General features: G+C 42.1%; 1 protein-coding gene across 1 annotated transcript in view; it reads right to left on the bottom strand.

Annotated features, from left to right (window-relative positions):
- bsnb (bassoon (presynaptic cytomatrix protein) b) overlaps positions 1–21,490 on the bottom strand; it is a gene marked incomplete at both ends in the record, with an annotated part of 76,055 nt that overhangs the window by 17,225 nt on the left and 37,340 nt on the right. The window contains one exon of the mRNA XM_079510730.1: positions 908–1,723. Within this exon, the coding sequence (XP_079366856.1) occupies positions 908–1,723 (816 nt within the window). The remainder of the gene's footprint in view (positions 1–907; positions 1,724–21,490) is intronic.

The raw sequence follows: 21,490 nt of genomic DNA, 5'->3' as shown, positions 1-21,490 counted from the left end.
TGTTGATGACAACACAATATGTTGATTTGTGGGACTGTAGGATATAGTTTTACGTTTGAGTTACTGTTAATTGTATTGTTATTAATGTGAAGTGGCTTGTTATAGTGTTATAGCCAATTTTGGGTGGGCTTCCAGCCAAAAAAAGAAGAAGAAAAATAAATCGCATCGATTCGTTGTTAAAAAAATCACACCCGTGTGAACTGAGTGGTGCAACTACACATTTATTGTTATAGTTACTGTTCGTTACTGCTTGTTTTTTTGGTTGCTAACCATAGCAACCATGCTCGTTTTTTTGGTACGAACAAACACGGGTACACAGGTACAAAGCCAGTTGTTGGAGTGGTTTGCACCACTCAAAAAAGGAAATCATTCAAAATAATGAATAGCTACAGCCCTACGATAAATACAGAAGAACATCGTGCATGGCAGTGATGAGGATGATGATGGAGATGATGGTGAAGTATGTTTTATGATGTGAGAGGTAAAGTTAATACACGATTGTCAATATACTGTATGATAGGGAGTTTATAAATTGATAAATTGATCATGATTGATAATGGATAGTGGAGGTGACAGTGATGCTGCTGCTCACTGGATCAAGACAAAGACGATGATGATGACTTTGACAATGATGATGATGATGATGATGATGATGATGATGATGATGATGATGATGATGATGATGATGATGATGATGATGATGATGATGATGAAGAAGAAGAAGAAGAAGAAGAAGAAGAAGAAGAAGAAGAAGATGATGATGATGATGATGATGATGACGACGTTCACTACGGTGAGATGGTTATGGTAGGAGGGCGATTATACATTATAATGAAAAAATAAAAACTGTAAAATAGTGGTAAATAAAGAGTAACAGGTGAGGACGAAGAAGTTGCAGGTAGCTCACTTCATGGTGTGTTGACTTCTGCTCTTCGGTTATCTTCATATCCTTTGAAGAGGTGAAAGCCTCTGGCACTGCAGCCTTCTTTGGTGAGGCCTTCACATCTTCCTTCACAGATTTAGGTGTGGCTTTAGTCTTCTCCTGGCCCTGCTGCTGTTTGCGGATCTGGTTGTTACCCGTGGGCTTGGGTTGGGTAGACCCCGCTTTCGCAGGGGCGGGGGAGGTCTTGGCACCGGGGGGTGTCTTACCAGGGGCAGCCGAAGACTTTGTGGCAGACGGATGAGGTGGTCCTTTGTTATGAGCGGACATCTGGCCAGATCCCTTTGTCTGATTAGGCCCTTTGGTCTGGCCAGGGCCCTTTGCTTGGGTAACAGACTGAGCGGTGCTCTTACTTTGAGCATTAGATTGGTTGGGGCCTTTGGTTTGAGTAGTGGACCCCTTACTCTGGAATGAGGGGTGGCTAGGACCCTTGTTTTGTGAAGAGGGTTGGGCAGAACCCTTGGTTTGAGGGTGAGGTTGACCAGGGGCTTTTGTTTGAGGGGTGGGTTGGACAGGGGCCTTGGTTTGATGGGAGGGCGTGGCCTGTTTGACAGAAGAGAGTGGGCCACTTACTTGGGCACCCGGTGGTTTCTGTTGCGGTTGAGGACCTGCGGGCCTGTGCCCCGGAAGCTGATTGGGCCCTTTCTGCTGAGACGGCTGTTGATTGGCTGGAGCTGGCGGCCGCGGGGATCCCATTGGCTGTGGGACAGGAGCAGGAGCGTCTCCCAAGCTACCGGAAAGAGCCCTCTGGGTCTGGCAGTTCAAGCAAAGCCATTCTTTCTTCTGAAACACAAACAGTAACAATAATAGTCAGGAACATGGATCTTCATACTAAAACTAAAGCTATCGAAAGAATTATATATCAGAATAAAGGTTTTTTTAGGGTTATATTGAGAAACCTTTTCAGTGTTACTGCTATATCATAGATTTATTTTTGATCAAAGCGGATATCTAAAAGTTTGCTATCAAGTAGACACCAGCTTAACAGCAATCCAAAAGAAAGGAAGGTTATGAATTGACCTTCAGAATATAACACCCACAGTATTGTCCTCTACAGTTAGTTCTATGTAAGCCGGATGATGATTGATGGGTATAAAGTACTGTACATATAAAGTAGGCCTTGTTATTGAATCAACTCAGAAAGTTGCTTCCTAAGTAATGTCAATGTCACTCGTCTGAACAACTGAATATAAAGCCTGTCCAAACAAGGCCTTTCATCTCTAAGAGGAGACTTAATAGTCTGACAGATTTAAGCACTTTGAAACAGAGCACACAGAGGAATAGTGCTCCATGAATACAAATTAACACATCTGTTATTAGACTGGAGATGAACAGCCCAGCAGCAATCAGACCACTGTGGAGCCCACACCACACCGCACCTCTCTCCAACAGGAGAGACACAGTCACACACACACACACACACACACACACACACACACACACACACACACACACACACACACACACACACACACACACACACACACACACACACACACACACACACACACACACACACACACACACACACACACACACACACAGTCTCTCTCTGGAGTTCCTTATGGATTATGACACCACTCTATCCGGAGCAGAACCCATCAAATATACAGTCAGGATATCATTCTGAAACAGATTCCATTCTGTGGTCAATGCGGCAGATCGATGAGGAAAATAAATGGGAAAGAAATGGTTCTATTACTGGTTATGAAAGCTGAAAAGGGAGATGATGGCACCATGTTTTTTAAAGCAGCACTCAGTTTTGTATGATAATCACATGTGCCTCGGGCCTGAAGAAATACCTAATGCTGTGGAACAGTCTCATGCAACAAAAGAAATCCATCCATCCGACAGATATTCCCGTAATGATGTGACACTTCAAAAGTAGGCTATATATGGTAGACATTATTAATCCTGTGAGGGATTATTAAATTATGTTTCAGCCTCGCCCAGCTGATGGCTGCACGCACGCACGCACGCACACGCGCCACACACACACACACACACACACACACACACACACACACACACACACACACACACACACACACACACACACACACACACACACATATAATACAATTGTATTATTGCTTTTCTTTTTATTGAGAGAGAGAGAGAGAGAGAGAGAGAGAGAGAGAGAGAGAGAGAGAGAGGAGATCCCATCTGTCTTCATACTAACCTTGCATATGGAAACTGTTTGAGCCCCTTGTATATAATTGTACAGTACCATGTTTTAATTAGAGCTGCTCATTTGTTTAAATGTAATCGAAAATTGTGATTTCATGTTTCACAAATGTGTACTTTTTTCTGAAAGTTCCAGGTTCAGTCCCCGGCTCCCCGGCTCCCCCTGGGCTAATGTCAAAGTGTCCTCAAGGACACTTTGACACGGAACCCTAAACTGTTCCCGGTGAGCAGGTTGTTGCCTTGCATGGTTTTCGCCGTCAGTGTGTGAATAGGTGAATGTGAAGCACAAAGCGCTTTGGATAAAGGCGATATAAACAGTAAATGCACCATGTAAAGATATAAGCCAAACTTTACTCTCTTTCTCTGACCTTATGACGTTTATTCTGTCTCGTACAGAATTAACAGAAATGCAAGTTTGATGACAAATTTGAGTGCAAATTTGAGAATGCTGAAATAACATTCCCTCATGGCAGACAAAGACAACATTTCTACCCGTAATAACTCCCCTTATTTCTATAAATTCTAACATACAGTACAGTATCTCTTACATACGGTATGGCCATGGTTGAACAATGTTGTGTCTCCTGCTGCCATCGTCCTTGGTAGCAATAACATCCTGACCAGACTGAGCATGCTAACAGCATTAATAACTTCCACATAGCTGGGGAAATATATTGGAGGAAGTAAAACTGTAGTGCAGTGAAAATGTAAGTGCTTACAAATAAATAGACTCAAGTAAAGCACAGTTCCTCAGAAAATGTTCTTAATCGAAGTACTGTATGTTTATTTAAGGACTTCCAACCTCTCGTTTGAATCATACTTTGTGTGTGGTTTGAGAAACAGAAACAGAGAGTTTGTGTGTGGTTTGAGAAACAGAGAGTATGATTTCATTATTTGTGTTCCTCCAGTATAGCCTCATTATATCCTGTGTCCTCGGGGGTGCTGCTCTAATTGTGTGTACCGTCAGGTGGCAAAATATTCCGGAGTATCTGAGCACAGCACACTGCATGCTGCACTTCTCATCAACACATCTGGCAGGTGTTCAAAAGACTAAAAGCCCTGTTATACTTCATTTACATGCCGGTGTCAAATGCTGAAAGTAGCCAATCTTCGAGCTTGTAGATCGGCTATTTCCGGCGAGCGACACTGGCGCACAACTAATAGTGCCCTTCAATGATTTGAGTACACAAAGGCGTGGACCCAAATGGAAACAAGCCACAGGCTTTCTTGGGTTTAAAATCCTCTTAGCAGACCTTGAATTGAGTTGTACTTTCCTGTGCTTCTTTTTGCAAACTGCTAATAAAGTATTCAATAATCAATCAATCAGGCACAGACTAACAAATAGAATGATTACAAAATGATTACATTTATATCGTCAACATCAGGGATTTTCACAGTAAACAGACATACCGTAAATAAAGAATTGACAGGAGATGGAGGGAAGGAAGAAGGGAAATTCACAGCTCTGAATTGCCGTAAGTAGCGTCAAAAACGCTTCTATTTCATCTAAGTGAGTGAGTCTAATTGTCTCAATGCATAGCCTATACAGTACTATTTATACACACAATGCTTGCTGTGATAATGATATTATCAGCTTGCGATTGTGTCCAAGTGACCTTTCCGAACACCATAACGCACCAAAATCAACCGTAACGTGATTGAAAAGAGCAAGAGATTATACCGTTCAAATCCCTGCATGAAATGCAGCCTATACTGCTATATTCTCCCAAGCAAGTTCAAGCTCTAAATCCTGCATCACACGTTGACCATTCATGTGAGACCATGAAGTGTGGTGCAAGTCATTGGCATGCCAAACAAACACATTTGCTTTTCCATTTGTTTCCATCTCCCCCAAGTGCTCTTCTGAGGAGCTAAATATAAACAGGTGCAGTGCTCTCAGAACTAACCATCTGTGCCGATTCTATTACGTGTTCAAAAAAAAAAAAAAAGATGGAGTCATGGAGAAAACCGATAGATGGTCATAGAGAAGTGTATTTGTGGGTGCACCAGTGAGGGTAACGAGAACTATACTAAAGCTAATGCAATACCTGTATATTGTAGCAGCGCACATTGTAGAGATATGAAATATAAGCTGTAATTATATGTCAAACATGCATACTTGCGCTACTGTCTAAAATATCCAATGCTGTGAAAAACATTCTCTTTCTGTGAATAATGACTCACGATTGTTTCTCTATACAGTAGAACATGTTCATACAATAAATGCGTTATCGTTGTACAGTGAGGGTTCACCTGCATATTATGTTTTTCTTTCAAACTTAAGCCCTATATACTTCGTCAACAACAAATCACAAAAATAGCCATTTGGGGAGTTCTCATTATTTGAAAAACTGGAGAAATGCAATATAAACTATGTTAATGCACCATGCTCATCAATGGCGTAACAAGCTAACAGTGGGTGGGTAGCTGTGTATTAAGTCCATAAGAAAGGTAATATAATTTTAAATACAGATAGGCCTATTCATTATGCTTTCATAAGGCATGGTCACAAATAAGATTAAACCATTAGCCGTACCGAGGGTATGAGCGTCACGTGACATCATCATCATACCCGGAAGTTATACAGGAACGCCTACTGAGTGGCAAAAAAAACTTTTCTGGCCTTGATAGCCCATACATCCAAACAGAAAAGTCCTATCTGATTGCGTTAAACGACATTAAACTCACTTTGCCAAGTCGCTTTGCCATTCGATTTGCCACTCGATTTCCCATTCACTTTATGCATGAGCATATACTGTAAGGCAGGGGTTCTCAACCCGTGGGTCGCGACCCCTCGGGGGGTCGCCAAATAATTTTAGGGGGTCCCCAAATTATTTTTAAAAAAAAGAGAAAAAAAAAAGATTTTTTTTAAATTTTTATTTTCACGATTTTTCAAAAATAGCAGACCTACAAGCTCGTAGCGCGCCACTCGGTGGCGCGCTATGAGCTTGTAGATCTGCTATTTTTCAATAGCTAAATTATAACAATGCTTAAAACACCAAAAGGGGTTCCCGCCCAAAATGGTTTAAGGTTATTGTAGCAGTCAATTTATATTGGGGGTCGGGAGGGGGCGGGGCGGGGGTCCCGGGACATTGCCAAAGCATTTCCGGGGGTCCCCGGCCAAAAACGTTGAGAACCCCTGCTGTAAGGGAGAGTTGGCCTTTTATAGACAGAATTGTCAGAGTATGTGTTTCCTTAATTTTAGACAGAACAGAACACACAGAAAACAGCCCAAACTGCTCATTTCAGTCTATAAACCGACAGCACAGAGCGGGGCACTGTAGGCTATACAGTAGTAGTAGCAGCAGGAGCTTGCTGTATCCTCGCCTCTTCTGACTTCCTCCACTATTACTCTCCACCAGAGCGGTTGTGGGGGCCGGCCACAGGTGCTAGCAGCAGCCACCGGGCTCCGCCAAAATTCAACTCAACTGTCATTGCACGGGTGGGCCCCGAATGACTCGGGGCCCCCCAACGCACCTGCATTGGCTACGTCATGGTAGTTACAGTATGCCCCTGATGCTCAACTTCATCAGTATCAGCAGTAATACAATTACCACACAATTATCCCATGCCATAAATGCAAAACAGAATGAGGCACACAGTTATTATTGAGGTCTTTTCAGGTCATTTTAGGTTTTGGGACAATATTAATGGTGAGCTGCAGCATATTTATGCATGGAATCTCCCTTTAGAGACATATTTGTTCCTGTGTGCCATTCACAATAGAATTTACACTCCCTTGCAAAGAAGCTACTTTTTATGGACCGCAAATATCATCAACTAGCAGTGTGGAGTGGACTATTATGCGGCACTCACACCTATGTTGCACCACAGATCCGACCAATATACCCAATTGCAGATATACTGTGTCCCATTGCTACAGTATGTGTGCTTTGAAGATCTACAAAATGTATACATTATTCATTTTGTCTATTCTTCTGCACATAGCTTGATTAATGAACAAGTAAATCAATCAAATAAATTCCTAAAGACATACAAATAAGCTTTCAAAGTTTCATTGAGCAGTTTTGTTCCTGCCATGATTGCGCTGCCAAACTGATTGTTCCCGAATCAGCATATCATCAGTGCGTGGGGAGCGAGGAGCGAGGCCAACACCGGAGCTGGGAGCAGAGAATTATTCATGTAGAGTGCTTTGGCCTGTAAGGCAGCAAGCCGTGTAGGCTGTGCACCCTCTAGTCTATCTCACCCACGCTGTGTGGAGAAAAATATCTAGAAGGGACTGAGCCTGTGTGTCCGTTTGTGAGACAGGCTTCCATAGACCCAGAGAGATTAAAGCTACCCTCAGAAAGAGCAGTGGTAGTAGCTTTCTGATACCAATAATATCACAACAATTGAAACAACATCGAGAAGGGGAAAAAAGGTGTTTCACAATGAAAACTAAAGTATGACTGGCTCTTGCAGTGTTGTGTTGATTTTGTTGTGTCAGTTTGGGCAAAACATTGGGAGTTGCAGATTGTTAGTGAGATCAGTGTTAGTGACTGTCACCTCATTAAGATGCAACAGGGCTCAATGAAGAATACGCTTAACCCTGACTCTGAACTGTGAGACAGATGCTACTAAAAACACTGGTGACATTTTACATTTAGCTCAGATTCGTACCCACGGTCACAACGAAAGAGCAGGCAGGAATCACTGTCAAACTGTGCAATGCACGCTGCCGGGGAACTCTGACATGTGCCCTACATGGGCCTACATACTGTTGTGGGAAACATACTGGCTGTTGGATTAAGTTCACTGTCACTCAAGCGAATATTAGAAGATACATTTAGCACAGGTTGGACTTAAAATTGGTAGACTACATGTGACCCCTGGGGGCAGCTGTAGATGAGTGTGTAGAGAGGCCGTCCTTCCTGGCATCAGAATGTTGCTGTCTGGACCTAACCTGACTCCGCCAGATGGGGCAGCAGAGAGTACACTGGGTTCCCCCCTCCTGCTCCCATCTGGGAACTCTCAGGCAGACTAGATGCCCGGCCACAAAACCGCCTGGCCAATCAGCAGCAGTATCCCGCCTCTAGCTGCTGCTGATTGGCCAGGCCGTTTTGTGGCCGGGCATCAAGTCTGCCTGAGAGTTCCCAGATGGGAGCAGGAGGGGGGAACCCAGTGTACTCTCTGCTGCCCCATCTGGCGGAGTCAGGTTAGTCTGGACCCTCAGCTAGCCCAATCTACAGTATGTGTGTGAAGTGTCCCTCAACAAGTCACTTAACGCCTAAAGGGTGATTTTTACTTAGTTACCTGCCAGTGTCTTACACCAAAAACAGCCAATCTCACAACAAGCTCACACAACCATAGCCATGAAAATCCGTCCATCTTTCAACTTCTAGTCGCAAAATGAAACCAGAAACGACTGCTATTGGCTGCAATCGCAGTGAGACCGGGTCTTCACTCGATAGAACCCTGCAGTAGGATCCCTCAAATGTATAAAAGTCTTTAATAGCATATAATAATCTACAAACTCTGAGCTTGTAGATCGGCTATTTTCAAATAAGTTAGGGCTGAAGTGGTACAGTAAATGCATATTTTGTAATAATAATTCAAATCTACAAAGTAACTAGTAACTAAAGTTTTCAAATAATTGTAGTGGTGTAAAAGTACAAGTAGTCTAAATGTGTCTCTGAGATGTACTAGTGGAGTAGAAATAAAAGTAATGACAATTTGAAATACTCCAGTAAAGTAAAACTTTACTTAAGTACAGTACTGGAGTGGTACTTAGTTACTTTCTACTCACAACGCATTGTTTGTACAGTATATCAGCTATTTTCGGTATGAGACTGTGCAACCATCTATTAAATTAGGCATACCAGCTCTCCTATGTGTTCACCTAGGGTCCTAGGCCATGATGGGAGAATCAGTAAAAAAGACATGTCCCCTCCCTGGGAACCAGAAAACATCTGTGTCATTTTAGAATTGAGCTAAAAAGCATTCTATTATATTATACTTTGGCTATTCAAAAATAGCAGAAATACAAGCTCACTTCGTGGCAGATCTGCTATTTTAGAAAAATCTTGAAAATGTATACTGTATTCTTTTAATGTGGATATTTTTTAACTGAAGTCTTTGCTTCTGGGGGTCCCTGGAACAGCATTATTTTGAGATGGGGGTGGACGGCCAAATACATTTTGGGGGTTCTTCTTGACATGAAAAAGTTTGAGACATCAGTAGAATCACTCTCAGATCTTAATGGGTTAAAGACAACAGCGCAAGAGGCAGAGAGCATGGTGGTAGTCTTCCTAACAGAGAGCATGGTGGTAGTCTTCCTAACAGAGAGCATGGTGGTAGTCTTCCTAACAGAGAGCATGGTGGTAGTCTTCCTAACAGAGAGCATGGTGGTAGTCTTCCTAACAGAGAGCATGGTGGTAGTCTTCCTAACAGAGAGCATGGTGGTAGTCTTCCTAACAGAGAGCATGGTGGTAGTCTTCCTAACAGAGAGCATGGTGGTAGTCTTCCTAACAGAGAGCATGGTGGTAGTCTTCCTAACAGAGAGCATGGTGGTAGTCTTCCTAACAGAGAGCATGGTGGTAGTCTTCCTAACAGAGAGCATGGTGGTAGTCTTCCTAACAGAGAGCATGGTGGTAGTCTTCCTAACAGAGAGCATGGTGGTAGTCTTCCTAACAGAGAGCATGGTGGTAGTCTTCCTAACAGAGAGCATGGTGGTAGTCTTCCTAACAGAGAGCATGGTGGTAGTCTTCCTAACAGAGAGCATGGTGGTAGTCTTCCTAACAGAGAGCATGGTGGTAGTCTTCCTAACAGAGAGCATGGTGGTAGTCTTCCTAACAGAGAGCATGGTGGTAGTCTTCCTAACAGAGAGCATGGTGGTAGTCTTCCTAACAGAGAGCATGGTGGTAGTCTTCCTAACAGAGAGCATGGTGGTAGTCTTCCTAACAGAGAGCATGGTGGTAGTCTTCCTAACAGAGAGCATGGTGGTAGTCTTCCTAACAGAGAGCATGGTGGTAGTCTTCCTAACAGAGAGCATGGTGGTAGTCTTCCTAACAGAGAGCATGGTGGTAGTCTTCCTAACAGAGAGCATGGTGGTAGTCTTCCTAACAGAGAGCATGGTGGTAGTCTTCCTAACAGAGAGCATGGTGGTAGTCTTCCTAACAGAGAGCATGGTGGTAGTCTTCCTAACAGAGAGCATGGTGGTAGTCTTCCTAACAGAGAGCATGGTGGTAGTCTTCCTAACAGCATATATCCATCTCAGAATGGACGTTTCCAAAGTACCATTCTGAGAGGTACGCACTAAACGTGCTGCTGTGTGTCACGGATGCCTGTGAGTGAATGTAATTCGGACATGAGAGACAGCTGTTGTATTGAAGGCTCTTCCGTTTAGCCCTGCTCCAGAGAAAATAGCTGCCCTTTCACAGTCAAACTAACGACAGGTTGAACACGGCAGGTTACCACGAGGAAAAAGGTCAGAGATTGATCACACTCCCACACACACCGAGAAGCTTGCTGAGACGCTAGGCCGTCATTTCTCGCGTGTGTATGACGTGTATTTATGCATGTGTAGACTAGTGCCTGATTTAAATTTGGTTGCATGCATGCCACATTGTGCTCGGGAAATATCCAATCTACAAGCTCACAACACATCACAATGTGTTGTGAGATTGTAAATCAGCTCTTTTTTGTGCACGACACTGGCGTTGAGCTAAGTATAAATCAGGCTTAAGTGCAAGTGAGTGTTCAAGCATGAGCCAATTATGTAAATGGTGTGAACCTGTAGAGTAGACGTACGGGAAGAAAGGTAAAGGCCCTGAATATTGATTATCAAGACTTCTCATTTCTAACGTGAATCACGGCTGAAATTGTGCGTGAGGAAGTCCATTAGTCAGTGACAAATTAAAAAGGCATCAGACTGCAGAATGACTGCTTAGTATACACCACTGTCTGCAGAGCTTTAACATTTCCTACCCATGGAGGGAGCCAGAGAGAAAATAATCACATATGCCGCCCCACTAGACTAGAGCATACACGGTACACGCCCATCTACACACACACACACACACACACACACACACACACGCACACACACACACACACACACACACACACACACACACACACACACACACACACACACACACACACACACACACACACACACACACACACACACACACACACACACACACACACACGCACACACTAGGAAACAAAAATAAAGGGATATAATAAAGGGATGTTGGTGAGACCAAAAATGTACTTAAGTACTGTACTTTAATACAATTTTGAGGTATTTGTACTTTACTTGAGTAATTCCAACTTCCAATACTTTTACTATACTCCACTACATCTTGGATCCAAATGTGTACTTTTACTCCACTGCATTTATTTGAAAGCTTTAGTTACTTTGTCAATTTTGATTATTATTACAAAACATACATTAACCACTTCAGCCCTATATTTACTGTACATTTCAGACATTTGAAAATAGCCGATCTACAAGCTCACAATGTGCTGCGTTGCTACGCACTGTAAGCTTGTAGATTTTTATACATTCTGCATAATGAGTAATTCTACCTTTGGAACTTGAAGAACTTTGAAGAACTTTAAGAACTTTAATTTTGATGCCAATACTTGTACTTTTACTCGAGTAAATGTTGAATTCCAGACTTTTACTTCTGTATTTTATTACAATATATTTCTACATTGCAGTACTGTTACTTAAGTAAAACATCGTGAGGGGTGCTCTTGTCATTGTACAAATTTAAGTCATATTTGGCGGACATTTGACCTAATTTCTCCTTTCATTGTCAATGGCAAATATTGAGACGTGTGGGGACAAAAGCTGTATATAGGAGGGGCTAGCGCCCCTCAAAACATGCTAGGCTCCACCACTACTCAGCACACACAGCCAGACCTCATCTCCCACACGGTCTCATCACCAGGATCCACAACACAAGCTGTGAGCATGAAATGTCAGCTCCATTTAAAGCAGTCACATGCACTAGCTACAATAATTGTTTGAAGTGCTCATTATTAACCATAATATGGTTAATGGTCATCATATTATATATCATTTTAGTAGCACACCTAATTTACATAAATGCCTAAAATATAAGTGTGCAAACTTGTGCTGATATAGATCGCTGAGACGCTAGGCCGTCATTTCTCGCATGTGTATGACGTGTATTTATGCATGTGTAGACTAGTGCCTGATTTACATTTGGTTGCATGCATGCCACATTGTGCTCGGGAAATATCCAATCTACAAGCTCACAACACATCATGCTCATCAACACATCACACCATGCGTTGGCATCAACGCATGGTGTATATACACTCTGTACACTCTGTCTTTCTTTTATCTGTATTGTATTGCATTGTACTGTATGTGTCATCGTATGTTTAGTTTTACTACCATTTTAAGAGCCTGCTCAGGGACTACAGATGTAAATTAGCGTATGGCTAACTCTGGCACATTTACATGTGAAAACTGAAATGTTGATTAATGAGCATTGTCCCTGTCAAATAAATAAATAAATAAATAAATAAACCACAATTTGTTATTATTATTTATTATTATTATTATTATTATTATTTCTAAATTATTATTATAAATCCATTTCTAAACTAGAAGCCTACTGTATATACTGTACACTGTACCATGAGGTCAGCTCTCTTCTTCTCAACCCACTGCTCTCGCTCTGAAGTGACAGCTCGGCCCACTTCTTGTTCAGCTGAGTGTAAACTATTTCAGGGGACAAAGCCAAGTGTAGGCGAAGACCAACCTTGGCACTGTCCAACCTCCTGAGCAATAACTTACACAACCAAGAGTTATTAAACAACAAAAGCAGAGATTGTGATATTATTATGCCACGCAGGCTCTAGGTCTCACCCTGATTAATGATACATACTTGGGATGAGGTCATAATTCAAAAAAGAAAGTGAAGGTCAATGTAGCTGTGGATCAGCATGCATTATAAATGAGCACGTGCACAGGGGCCCCCTGCCAGCCAGGTGAGATCAGGGTGAACCTGAGGTGAGTAGGGAAATGTGTCACATACTGTAGTCTCTCATATAGGGATGCAACCGTAACATTACCATTATCTTTTTGACCTGAGATCAGATTCTAAAAATGTCTTCTACATCCAGACAGTTTTCTGAAAAAGCTATGTTTCTATGTCGGTCGTTCTTCAATTTTTCAAAAATAGCAGACCTACAAGCTGTCAAGCTCATAGCGCGCAGCTTGTAGATCTGCTATTTTTCAATAGCTAAAGCATAACATAATGCTAACACCAAAAGGGTGTTAGCCAAAATGGGTTAAACCTTATTCTATCGCTGACTTCTTCGTGAAGCGAGAAGAATCAATGTAGAGGAAATAACAATAGATTTTTTTACATTCAATTCAATTGAGTTGTCTGACTGATAAACCACTTATGCCCTATTCTATATGGTGTCACATGAAAATAGCTGATCTACAAGCGTCATAACATGACACATTGTGAGCTTGTCTACTTACTCTATTTTGTAAATCGATTAGTTAGTGTCACAAAACAGCGCCAAGGCCTAATAATAATAAACCACTGAAACTGTCTTGTCAATCAAAGCACTACAAATTCTGTGTTCAATCCTCTATTCAATGTCATAATATCCAGAATTTGAAGTGGAGATCAGCTATAATCCCTATTTATCCCTTTTAACCCTTACAGGAGTGCCATTACTGCTCCTGTGCACAGTCTAATGCCACAAGACTACCTAAGTGCACGGCACAGGGTGTGAGCGAGTGCACGCTCACAGCGGTGAGCCACGCGCCGCTGCGCCACGGATGTGACACTTCAGTCCGAGTCAGCAGGTATGTGGGTCAACTCCCTGGGACTCCTTCAATGGGGCCACGTGGTCACGCATGTGGATTAGAGAGGAAATGAAGGATCATCCACTGGACCAGCAGTACTCATCCACAGCCACAGTCAGCCCTGTACTGTATATACAGTACAGCAGTACAGCACAGCACATACAGGCCTGCTTGCAGCACAGGGGGAGCTAATGATCAGCAAGTGTTGTCCAGGCACTGGTGGAAAAAGTACTCACATTTTCTACTACTCTAAGTGAAAGTATCAATACTGCAATGTAGAAATACTATACAGTACAGTACAATAAATACTACAATAAAAGTCCGGAATTCAAAATGTAGGCCTACTTGAGTAAAAGTACAAAAGCATTGGCATCAAAATGTACTTAAATAACCAAAAGAAAAAGTACTCCTCATGCAAAATGTCAGGTTTTCAAATGCATAAAAATGCATGAAGATCTACAAACGCATTGTGAGCTTGCAGATCAGATTTCAAATGTTCGAAATGTATATAGGCTGAATTGGTTAATATAGGGTATATTTTGTAATCAAACTCTACAAAAATAAACTAGTAACTAAAGTTTTCAAATAATTGTAGTGGAGTATAAAAAGTACCATATTTGCCTCAGGCCTCACTCAGACCTTTAAAACAGATTGCTGTATGCTTGCTGTATACAAAGGGTGTGACACAGCTTGCCCCAATGCATTTCCAATGGGAGTCACATGGTCTGACACAACACTTGTGTTGTATGAGGGGGAGGGGCACAGTCGAAACACAGCCGAAAGCCATACAACAGCTTGTAGTCCAAAATGTAGTCCTCAAACCATGTGACTTCCATTGGAAATGCATTGGGGCGGTAATGACACTCACAGCATTCATACAACAAGCATGCAGCAATGCTGCAAAGGTCTGAGTGAGGCCTCAAGGTGTAGTGGAGTAGAAGTACAAGTATTGAAAATTGGAAATACTAAAAAGGTGACATTTATCAATCCCACTGGTGAAATTCATCTTCTGCATCACCCAGAGACAACACGTACAGTACATGAGAGGGTCAGGGGCGAACCGTTGACCTTCTGATTACCAGACGGCTTCTCACTACGGACTACGCTGAAAAAAACGTGAAAACTTGCCTTCATGTGCAGCTATGAAGGCAACCCACTGTGGGTTCCTAGTTCCTACTGTGGGAAGGTAACCCACTGTGGGTTCCTACAGTGACAAATAAACATCTTATCTTATGCACATGCATGTTTTAACATACAAATTGCTCACAAATTACTGTAGTAAACAGTAGTCATGTAAGCAGATCGTTAAGTTGAACCCTATCTCTTGCATGAATACTGTATGAGTAATGTGCGCAAACAGACCCATTATACAAGAGTTTATGGGAGGGTGTTTAAGCCTAAACACCTGTTTCCATCCTGTCTCTGTTTGGTGTTGTAAAGTGTATTTTTGGCACACTTTCATTTCTCACTTTCAATGAGACGTGCTAAAATTGTAACCCGTCGTTTTTTACTCGGGGGTCCCCCTCAGAGAGAGATGTTGCTGCAGGAAAACAGCCTGTCACCAGTCATTAAGTGTGTGTCTCTGTTGTGTCCCTCTGGGGGCTGGGTAGCAGAAGGTCGGGTCATGTTTTCTGCTCCGCATTTACTTATTCTGTCTGTGTCCTTTCTTTCAGCACTGCCAACGTTAGCAACAGGTTAAAGGACCACTTCACCACTTTTCAACATCTCTTCATATAATTGGTCCTCACTAATGTTCATGATAAAACACCAACATTTTTTCCTGTCTCATAGGAGGGCTTTGGGCAGTTCGGACACCCGTCCACCAGTGACATCATCATTAGGCAGATTTCTTTTAAAACAAGATTTGTTTTAAAATATATTTAGATTTTTATTATAGTGAGAACGATGGCTTCAACTTTTGCATTGCAACTTTTCAGGAAAAGAAAGTCTGCCGTTTCTATTAGCTTGGATTCACCATCGATGATGTCACTGGTGGACGGGTTTCTGAACTGCCCACAGCCTTCCTATGAGACACAGACTGAGTAGGAAAAAATGGTTGTATTTTATCATGAACATTAGTGAGGACCAATTATAGGAAGAGAAGTTGAAAAGTGGTGAAGTGGTCCTTTAAGCTTTCTGATTTTCCAACCTTGTGTCGTTGACTGAAACGAGCACATTACCGTAACTGTCCTTTGCCGTGTGGGATCACTATCTTAGCACTGAGACATTCAATTGATCCCACGTAGATTGCTCATGTTACTAGGCTGACTGAGCATGTGGCTAACCTCACATCCTGTCAGGCTGTCATGCATTGGGTTGGATTCCTTGTGTGAACCCAAGACAGGATGTTCGGAGCAGATATACGTCTTCAACCTTACACGCTTAGGGGGTTTCTTAAAAACTTCCGTGAGTCCAATGCGGCTTCAGATGTGATGAGATGATGACCCTCAATAGCAACTATAGAATAATGTCTGTAAGAAAGGGGCTGAATTTATATAGCGCCTTTTATCTAAAGCACTTTATGTTCAGACACATTCATATGCCGAAGCCAGAGGCAGCCAGGCAGGGCAGCCTGCTCCAATTTAAAGACGGTCATAAGAACAAGTCTAGATATCGTCACGGTCAGGCAGAAACTTTGTATCTCTGTATTTGTTTTGATTAATGCTTAATCAAAACATAGTTCGTTGTACTGTACAAGAGTGTCACACAAGAGTGAAAATAGCCAATCTACAAGTTCACAACATGTCGCATCACGACGGGTGTGTAGCGTTAGTCCGACATCCCAATAATCCGACATTACTAACCCTACCCCTAAACCTAACCTAACCCTAATAAAAGTGAGTGAGTCTTAACCGGCCACGTACTTACAGTAGTGTCGGACTATTGGTACTATTGGTACGGACTATTGGTACGGATTAACGTATGCTCCCCCAATCACGATGCACTGTGAACTTGTAGTTCAACCCTCTATAACAAGTAAGAGCCAAATGGCCGCCGTGTGATGGTCAATGGAACAGCATTCATGCATGTTTGAGACTGTATAGTCATTCAAACACAATGCGCAGATGTGATTGTCTTACATCATACGCATATTTATCATGCCACAAATACTGTCAAAAGCTAGATCAGGCTGTGATTATGGACACTCGATTGCATTTCACTCTGGCATGATTTCTGCAAGGCACTTTATACAGCCAGCAGTACGCATTGGATTCCATGTCACCCCTACTGCAGAGGGGAAACGAAATGCAATAGGGCAGGTGTGCTCCTTTGGTAGACTGGGATTGGATTTAAATGAAACTGCATTTCATCTAAGAAAAGTATTGTACAGAGCATGACAAATAACGTCACCATGTTTGCAATGAAATGTGTGTGTGAGCCAGACTCAATGTAAAGCAAGAACACATGTATTGTTTTTATGTGTGGCATGATAAATGGGCATGGACTTTAAAACAGTCTCTCAATCTGTGCACCACATTTCCACATGTTTGACTTTGTGTGCTTTGCTATCAAACTGGCATGAATGCTGTTCCATATATACAGTAGGCATATATGATGATGGTATGTGTTTCTATGCATGTATTACGTGTGCATGGTGCCATCCTCAGCAGTGTATTTTGGTTGTGAAGTGTAGTGGCCACCCAATGACGGTTTGCACATTAGGCTTCAGGCACAAGTTTCTGAAGGGTGATTTATACTTAATTGTGCACGAGTGTTGCGCATTGGATATAGCCAATCTACAAGCTAACGATGCGTCATACTGCGACGCACTGTGAGCTTGTAGATCTCCTATTTTAAGGGTGCCTCAGAGCGCACAACCAAGTATAAATAAAACAGGCTTGAGCAGCACCATCTGGCCAGCGTTAAATAAGCACAAGTGATACAGATGATTTTCGTCATCTAATGTCTGACTGCTTGCATCAGCACATCCTTAAATTGCACGCGTGCATGGCACACACGCACACACACTCACTCCATATCGTATAGGGTATTTAACCCATTAAGACCTGAGGCCGATTCTACAAATGCCTTCTAAATCAGTAGTTCTCAAATTTTCTAAGATTTCTTTTTAAGAAAGTACAAAATGTACAATCTGCTATTTTTGAATAGCCAACACAAAAATCTAAAATGACACAGACTTTCCCGGTTTGAAATGGGTTAAATATCTCCCCCATTTCCACACACTTAACAACAGTCATTTAAATAGTATTTATTCTTCGCTGGCTGCACCCATATCTCGTCTCGGTCACTGGACTGCATATCATCCTCAAATAGTCGTCTAGCCTCTAACAAAGGCAATGCAAAGATAAATGTCTTATCGATCTTACTTTCATCATCCTGCGCTGCTTATTCCCTTCATCACACACTCCTGTTATCGGCCTCATTCACTGTACTCAGTTTTTGCAGGCCTTTAATCATGACTTGGGCTGTGGAGGTTCTTTTACATAATAGTCTGACTCTGAGCATTTCAGTAGCCGTATGAAACGTATTTAACCAGTGCGTTCTTGTACTGTAAGACGTACAGATCGGTAAAATTCTCACAGAAAAGCGTGTGTGTGTGTGTGTGTGTGTGTGTATGTGTGTTGTGTGCGTGCGTGGGACAGATATAGAAGATAGATGGAAGAGTCAAGAGTGAAGTAATTTATTCCATGCAATGGCAATTATGACACACTGGTGACTTATAAATAAGTAAACGTGATGTAGGTCTGTGCCTTATGATTTATTCAATAAATATTATAGAAAAACATAATATGTCACACATGGGCAATATTAAATCAAGCAAAACATATACACTGAAACATTGATCACAGAGGAACATCAATCTGATTAATAGAGAAGTCTGTATTATATCCCAGCTGTAGTCTCGGTAAAGATTAATGTCCTGTCAAAGACTGGTAACCGTAAAAAGGTCACAATGCGAGACGCTGCCGCAGTACTGAGACTCTAGTTTACATCTGACAGCTATAGAGCACATTTAAAGTTGAGTTGTTCGCCATTGTGTTCTTCTGTCAGAGCTCTAGTGAATAACTTTAGCTCATAGTTTGTGCCATTAGCATACCGGTACAGTTCCACTCATCACAAAAAATAAATTACATTGACTTTAACGACGATAAGCCTGTAGCAAATATGCTCATTTCATTTAGTTTGCAATGTGGCCATATCAGCCATTAGTGTTAATGGAATGGGTGCAAGAGGTGAAAACACTCTGGTTGAATTCTATGCGCTTGTCAGTGGTGATAAATGAAGCAAGCAGACACAGTGGACATCATCTCTACTGAGTCGTAAGCTGTATGTCTTTGACTTTAACCATTTACAGAGACGCTGTGCCAGTGCTAATCTACCTATTAATATTTCATTTCCGTCGAGAAGAGCTTGCAGAATGCAGCCTTCAAACATAAAAGCAAGTATCCAACTAAATAAATCCTTATATTCTACTCCCGTTTGTATGCGAGAACTTCTGGCAACTCAGATTAATACACTGGCACTACTAGTAGGTGGGCAGCAAGACTGTTGTTCTACTCTCTGTACACTATAGGTGGGCAGAAAAGACTGTTGTTCTACTCTCTGTACACTATAGGTGGGCAGAAAAGACTGTTGTTCTACTCTCTGTACACTATAGGTGGGCAGAAAAGACTGTTCTAATCTCTTTATACACTAATAGGTGGCCAGAAAGACAGCTCTACTCCCTCTATACAGGCCTAGGTGGGCAGACAGACTGTTCTACTCTCTTTATACAGGTGGGTAGAACATGGCACTACTGAGCTATGTAGCTGTATGATTAATGTATTAAAGAATCTGTTTTGGAAATGGTACGTATGCGCTCCACGTAGGGATGCATGCACCGATATGGAAATTCTTGGCCGATACCGATGTTTAAAATAACAATTTAGCCAATAGCCGACACCGATATATGTTTATTTCGTTTTTGTTGTTTTTATTTCCCCCTTTTGTGCCAGGGAAACAAATACATCTTCAATACAAGAAATATGTTCAGAATCTATACAGCTTGGTAGGCTGCAGATAACCAACATAGCCAACACAAAATGTATCCTTACCAACAGATAAATATCGGCTACTGCACTCGGTTAATGTCAGATACTGATATTGACCGATAACAGCAAATATCGACTGATACATCGGTGCATCCCTAGTTCCACAGGTTCAACACTGTAAAGCCTCTAGGAGAAGAGCTGCCCTGCCAACGGCCATCGCATGCCAAGAACTCCCAAATAGCCTCAGGCTGCAGCCACCCGAATGTGAAATTTGTCACTGGCCTACTCGGAAATGATGCAAGTGAGGAACAATGCAAGTTGGGAATGCATGCCCCACCCGGACCGGATATGAATTAATCCACAGACAGACATAACCACTTGGCAAAAAGCTTGGAGTGCTATTTTTGCAACATCATCATCATCTGACTACTGTATATGTATAAAATGAGCACCAACGTTAATTCATGAAAAAATAAAAAATGAATATGAAATAGGCCTACAAGATTTTCATCCGACAGCAATGATTTAATATCTGAGTGGATCTGCTTTATGTTTCTTACTTTTTCTCTCACTCCCCTGCACTTCTATAATATATAATGCTCCTTCTTCTCTCTGGCTATGTTCTTTTGTTCCAGTAACATCTTTGTGGTATATGTTATAACATATCTCTGTTCCACACAACGCATTCTAAGCTCGTGTTTGCGTCACTCACCATTTGCTCAATTGCTCTGCACTCCAAATGCATCAGGCGTCCAACACACTCCCTTGCCTTCTCGCCAGCTCACACAGTATTGCCAGTTGCCAATTTACTCTAGGCCACATGCGCACTCTATATACTGTATATGGCTATTAGCTATTATTAAAAAGCAGATCTACAAGCTCATAACGTGTCACACCACAACGCATTGTAGATTTTGCTATTTACACAGAAAAATCGTGAAAATAAGTTATAATTGTGGAATATATTTTAAATCCACAAATCTTGGATGGGGGTCTCTGGCACAACATATTTTCAGAAGGGGGGGGGGGGGGGGGGGGAGGGGTCTGTGGACAATTATACATTAATTTGAGGGTCCTTGCTTCCAAAACGCAACCCGCAATTATCAATATTTATAAGCGACTTTACAGAACAACAAGCCCAACGTCACTTATAATAATAAGTGGACATAGCAACACTGCTGAGGAGCTGCGGACAGGAACAGACAGGAAGGAGCACAAGAGATGGGTGAAATGATGTGTTAAGACAAGGCGTCTCAGCATCATCCTCCACCCCACCTCAGACAGTGGGACAGTGGGGGACAGCGCAACCACAGGCCCTTGGAGCTCGTTAGTTAGCGATATAGTTGACCATGACGAGTTCTGAATAGGTGATAAAAGCTCACTCACAAGGTAGAGAAGCGAAAAGGCATTTTGAAAAAAGAGCTGTGAGGGGTAATCTCAGTTCAATATGGTTGCTGCGCTCCACGGATAGCCATTCATCATCAAAGGAGCTGATATCACATGGGGCAGATAGGGCTTGGAACAGGCCAAGGCTGACGTTAAAGACATCTCGTGAAAAAT

Source organism: Electrona antarctica (assembly GCF_951216825.1).
Source record: "Electrona antarctica genome assembly, chromosome: 9".
NCBI classification, from domain to species: domain Eukaryota; kingdom Metazoa; phylum Chordata; class Actinopteri; order Myctophiformes; family Myctophidae; genus Electrona; species Electrona antarctica.
This window is presented reverse-complemented; position numbering and strand designations above follow the sequence as displayed.